At 46.3% G+C, this 6,133-nt stretch overlaps 1 protein-coding gene across 1 annotated transcript in view; it reads right to left on the bottom strand.

Moving 5' to 3' along the window:
- The window catches only part of Pgm5 (phosphoglucomutase 5), a 169,482-nt gene extending 165,583 nt beyond the window's left edge, over positions 1-3,899 (bottom strand). Inside the window, exon 1 of the mRNA XM_028764110.1 lies at positions 3,544-3,899. Within this exon, the coding sequence (XP_028619943.1) occupies positions 3,544-3,804 (261 nt within the window). The 5' untranslated portion in view covers positions 3,805-3,899. The remainder of the gene's footprint in view (positions 1-3,543) is intronic.
- Between the last annotated feature and the right edge of the window lie 2,234 nt (positions 3,900-6,133).

Genomic DNA, 6,133 nt, shown 5'->3' with positions numbered 1-6,133 from the left:
CCTCAAGACTTAGCTAGGCCCTCCCACTTAGTGAAGCCTCAGTAAGAAAGCATCGTTCTGTGAGCCAGAAAATGGGCCCTCACCAGACACCAAAGTAACCAGAGCATGGACCTTGGGCTTACAGTCTCTAGAGCTGCTTTGAAATGAGTTCCCGATGTTTATACACTCTCCAGCTCATGGTATTTTGTTACAGTGACTCAAGTGGACTAAGGCAAGTCTTCAGAACTAATTTCCAACGAGAAAAACAACAGGTAGGATGAAAAGCTAAATGGAAAAATTAGAGGAAATTTGAAAAGCCCAGGAGAAACATTCTGCAAGGCAACTGGACTGATTTTTGGACAAATCAGCTTCATAGACAGATTCACAGACAGGCAATCAGGAGAGTGTTTTATAGGTTAAAAATTGACCTACGTTACCGTATGTAATGTTTATGCCTTGATTAGGAGAACTTGGTTTGAGTAAATCACCATAAAAGAATTTCAAAACAACTGAGTGAACCCAACCATAGAGTTATAACTATGTGGGGAAAGATCCTTATTTATTAAGAAATCCATACTGAAGGATTTAGGAACAAATTGTATTTTTCTTAAGAAAATTTAAAACATTAAATCCAAAAACAATGGCACAAACATTATAAAATATTTAGAGTCAAGACTATGGCTGTCAATAAATCCTATCTTGACTTTTATGAAAGCTACAAATTTCCATAAATTTTAAATTTTTTATTTTATTTATCTTTCTGTACATATTTATGTATGTGGTGTGTACTGTGGAGTGCAGACATGCACTATTCCAACCATAATTTTTAATCTTTTACACTTATTTATTGTGTATGAATGTGGGCGCATACATATATCACAATGCACATATGGCGGTCAGAGAACAACTTGCAAACGTCAGTTCTCTCCTGCCACATGGGTTCTAGGAATCAAACTCAGATTATCAGGCCTAGAAGCAAGAACTTTACCTGCTGAGCCATCTCTCTGGCTCCATACTCATAATTCTATCCTAGAAACATGCAAATCCCAAATTATATACACTAGTGTAAGATATGTCAGCTTGAAGCTTGTGAACTAGTAAAATATATGTAATATGCTCATCATTCAAAAGTTTCATAATTCTGGTCCCCTCCAGCAATTATATGAACAAATACCAAGTACAGCTTTTCTTAGAAAACTTCCTTGTAAAATTAATTACCTTAGTCAATGTTCTATTGCGGTGAAGAGACGTCATGACCACAGCAATTTTTACAAAAAGAAAGGATTGAATTGGGGGCTTGGTCACAGTTTCAGAGGCTTAGTCTGTTATCCTCATGGCAGGAAGCATGGAGGCACATGGGCAGACACGGTGCTGGAGAAGCAGTTAAGAATTCTACATCCTGATCCAGAGGCAGCAGATGAGAGAGACTGGGCCTGGCATGGGCTTTTGAAACCTCAAATCTCCACCCCCAGTGCCACACTTCCTCCAACAAGGCCACATCTCCTAATCTTTTTAAAAAGTTCTACTCCCTGATCAATAAGCATTCAAGTATAAGAGCCTATGTGGGCCAATCTTATTCAAACCACCACATTCGCTTTTCAATCAAAACCACTTTTTCAGACAGAGGAGTGGCAGGCCACTTGATAATCAGACTTTTCAGTTCAGACAGAATACATTTTAGTTTGTTCCTTTTGTATCCTGGTTATGAATGTTCAGTTAGGAATCTATCTTTAAAGGCTTTAGAAACCCAGGTCCATCACCCCTCAGCCTCATGAAGCCTACAGGTTTGAAGGCAAGTGAGTCCGCATCCGTTTTCAATCGCACGAGGACCAATGTTGCTCATTATTTTCTAGTCCTGCCAAAGTACATTTTTCCTAGAGCCAACCATCTGACTATTCACTTCAGAACATATCTCCTGGAAAGGTGAGAAAAAAGATGAAGAGGAGAATGGTCCAAGCCACGGCTTGAGATGCAAATCAATAGCCATCTTCAATAACTATGCTGACCCACAATAAATACTGGGCAGGCTACACTCTTCTCACCCCCTGACAAACTAGAGTGTGGAGGAGGGTGAGCGAGGCGTTACAGCGCTCCCAGGGCTCATTATCCCCCATCCATCATGCCCAGGGATAGCTTTGTCAGACAAGAGGGAAAGAGCATTTGTCAACCACTCACCAACCCCAGACTCCAGCCAACATTCATCAACCCCAGGTGAAGAGCCAAAGAAAAATACCAGTGTGGAATCCATTCTGGGACCATTCCCCCTGATTGGTTTTAGGGTATTAAAAAGCAAAGTAACAACAACAAAACCCTCACAAAACACCCCCCCCCACACACACACACACCCTTCCATTCTTAAAACGCTGAAAAGAGAAAAATCACAGTAGGAAACATGAAGCATGGACAGCAGTAATGAAGAAACACTACGGAGAAATGAAAACGGGGGTGGGAGGTAGGGTGGGGGGGGTGGCCAGAATCCTCAGGACAGGTAATTATCTGCTTTTAAAGATGTCCATCTACAAGAGATTTCACTCGAGGGAAAGTTTCCTGGGTGTGAATCTGATCGTGTTAACCAGGCTCAAATGACTTTTTGAAACCATATTTCCTATTTCCTACAGATAATTCAGAGACCTCCCCCACCCCAAAGTTTGCTAATCACAAGTTTTAGTAACTGGATTTGGGGCTAAACAGGGACAAGGTGGGGAGAGCAGATTGGATTTAGCATTTACGAGGGTGCTTCTGTCTGTAGGGTACGGAAGAGGGAGCAGACAGAAAGAAACTCGAAGTCTGAGAATCCAGGTTGCAGAAGAAAACTGTAGAGGTCTTAGGAGGAGGGAGAAGAAATGAGGATGCAGACGGAAGAGGACTGGCTTGTCAAATGCCAAAGGCATCTTGGAGGGGCGTTAGGAATTGCGTTAAGAATGCTACTGCGAGTCTCACTTATACCCTTTGGAGAAAGAGAAACTGAGAGCCCAGGCTGCAAAGCCCCCAAAATCATCCAACCCGTTCCCATCCCAATCAAAGTCACCACTGAAGGACCAGTGGGCTAGAGCGATGCATTGGGGCCCACTCTTGCCAGGCCCACTCTTGCCAAATAGCACATGGTTCAATACTGGACGGTGTGCGCGCAGATAATTGTTAAATTTGACAGTTACAATTTGGAAAGAGAGAGGATTGTGGTGGTGGTGGTGGTGGTTAGAATGTAATAATAATAGTAATAATAATAATAGAATAAAAGAATACCAGGGTGGGAGATCATGTTGGCAGACTTGAAAAAAGTCTGTGTAGGGAGGTGGGCAATAAACCGGCTGGAGGAATATAGGAAGCCCAAGGCTGCAATGGAGTGGAAAATGGAAAGGAAGGGAATATAGCAGAAAGCACAACAGGTGCCGGAGAAACTTAAGGTTCCAGGCCAGGGGCTTTGAGACGAGCAGCCCCTCTTTAAGACCAGTGTCCCAGTGTGACTAGTGGCTACTAGTGCGCCGCCGGTATGGGAAGCTGGAAAGAGCACAAGAGAGGTGGCGGGGTGTGGAGACCCGCAAACCGGGCGTGAGAGTCACTCACCCCGTTGGCCGCAGCCATCTGCACCACGATCTCAGTGGCCGTCCTGCTGAAGTACCTGCCGTCGCTGCCCACCACCATGGTGCAACCCTGACGGTCGCGCAGATCGATGGACGACAGGACACTCTGGATGAAGTTGGGCAGGTAGTTGCGCTGACCCTCGAAAAGCCCTGTGGGGCGCCGCAGCCCGCCGCCACCGGTCGGTCGCTGGTCCTCATAGGGCGCCGTGGGCACCGTCAGCACCGGGATGGGGCTCCCCTCCATGGCGCCGCTGGCCGGTCCTGCCGCGGCTGCGGGAGCCTCGGGGATCTGCAGCCCTCCCGGGCCCCCGCGGTCTGGCCTCGCTCCCGGCTCCGCCTTGCGCCCTCCCCGCCCCTTCCCACCCTCCTGCCGCTACACTCAGATTGTCCCCTCAACGTCCCGGAGTGGAGTGTGCCTCCACCTTCAGATAGTTTTCTGCAGTCCAGCTCTGATCAGAGGATCACCCAGCTGTCTGATTCCTTCCCCCCCCCCCCCGGCTCGCCTGACTCTCGGAGTGTCCCAAAGACAGGCTCTAAGACCAGATCCTGTGTCCCCAACAACACCACACAGTTGGGTCCAGTGCACTGCGAGGCCCACTCTCCACTAGAAGATAGCCTAGGACTGGAGTCTGAGCTAGCCAGAGGCCCAGCCCACAGCCCTCTCTCCCCACACCCTGAGAGTCAGCTTAGCTCAAGCACAAGTTTCTCTCCCTAGTAAGGACAGAGAGGGAGGTGGGAGGGGGCTAAAACCTTTTGCCATCAGAGAACAGCCCTAGCCAAAAATAACCCTGGAAAGGAGAGCTGAGAATTGTTAGGCTCTGCCAGAGGTGAAACTGTAGGCTGGGCACTGTGTGTGTGTGTACACTCAGCAGGAACATTTGTTGTGGGGAATCACACCCTGTCAGCCCCTTCAGTCCCCAGGACCTACCCCAGCATCCACAATCGTAGCATCTCTCCAAATGGAAGCTTTTTTTTTTCTTTTCATTGTAATTGCAACAAACATGTCTTTTCTTATTCTCATCCTGCTGTGTCCTTCCTACATATCTGTTTAGAAATCGGCTCCCTTCACACTGCATCTGTCCATACTCCTGAACTCTGAATAAAACACCTCCAGTAGGCGACTAAAACACATTTAAAGTCCACCAGGAATGAAAGAACGAAGCCAACTGAAACAAAGGTGAGGTGCCACCTACTGTGGTTGGCTCTTTTGCCTGAAGCCTTTCTTTCTGATCCTCCTCAAATCCAAAAGCAGGAAAACCTTCACATAGAGAGGAGCAAAAGGGGAGGGAATTTAAAGGGGAAAAGGACTGAGCTTGGCACACAGCCGAGATCCCAGACCATCTACAGTACCTGGAGAGACAGAGGTCAGAGCAGAGCAAACTTCTGCAGCATGAGGCTAAAGGGCTTTGCAAGGTTCAAAGCAATGGGAAAGGAGGGACAGGAAGGCAGGCCAGCTTATAACCACAGCTGCGGACACATCCTCCAACCCGTCCTAGGTGGGCAGAGATAGAAACCTAGTCCTAGTCTTGGGGGTTGGTTGCTCCTATGCTGAGCTCAGAGCTTCTCTACAAGGTGAGTCAGGAAAAATGGGATGCTCTCTAGCCTAGAGATGCCTCTCAGCCTTCTCGAGTCCCAGGAGATTAGCACCACCCGAAAGTCTTAGTGTGAAACAGGAGCACCTGTACTGCCTTTCTCCCTCAGTATCTCCTTCCTGTCAAGACAGAACCAACCACCACCTTTACACCAAGCATACACCAAACTCAGCAAGACCTGTGTTTCCCCAGTAAGATCCTGGGGTAAAGAAACTGCTGAAAGCCTTCACCCCCATTCCATCCTTATAAGACTACAGAGCATGTTTGTGCATTGAAGACATCAGAGGCTCTGCGGTAAAGAGCCTGCTTTAACTTCAGTCTGCCATTGCCAACTCTTATTTAGCCATGGGGTCCTTTTCCAAAACACCAATGAACAGATCAAAGATGAACATGTTCCGCAAGATACTTTATGTCTCTGGGATCCTACCAATTACATCATTCTGTTTTCGTTTTGAATCATTAAAATATTAATCTTATCCATATTCCAATTAGGAACTTGTCCAATTATAGGAAAGACAGCATGTAAAGCTGACAGGTTCAAAACAGGATCTAGGTGTGTCTCTGCAGGCTTATAACCCCAGCTGGAGACAAGAGGGTCAGGAAGCAGGGGGTTCATTGGAAGCCCTTGGAAACCAGTTAAAAAAGATCAGATTCCGTTAGATTAGAACATGAAGAACTTTGACGAGACTATTTCTGAAATTTTAAAATGTTCTTACTCTGTGTCTCTGACATTTCTATCCGGGACACTAAGAAATCAGTCTGTGCCTTTAGGAGTTACTCTTTAGGAATCACTGAATTCCTTTCCAAAGTCCATAATTTTCAGAACTCAGTTAATTAACAGTAAATGCTTTTCACATTGTGCCAAGTGCAGACAGGTGTAGGAAATCGACACCTAAGTTAATTTTTCTCATTGACTTCTGCTAGCCTCCAAAGACTTCTATGGAGAGCCCCTAGATAGTGTAGGTATCTTGTAGCTACCTC

Source organism: Grammomys surdaster, unplaced genomic scaffold (assembly GCF_004785775.1).
Source record: "Grammomys surdaster isolate TR1022 unplaced genomic scaffold, NIH_TR_1.0 141, whole genome shotgun sequence".
Taxonomy (NCBI): Eukaryota; Metazoa; Chordata; class Mammalia; order Rodentia; family Muridae; genus Grammomys; species Grammomys surdaster.
The sequence above is the reverse complement of the archived record's forward strand: the minus strand, read 5'-3'. Positions and strand labels throughout refer to the sequence as shown.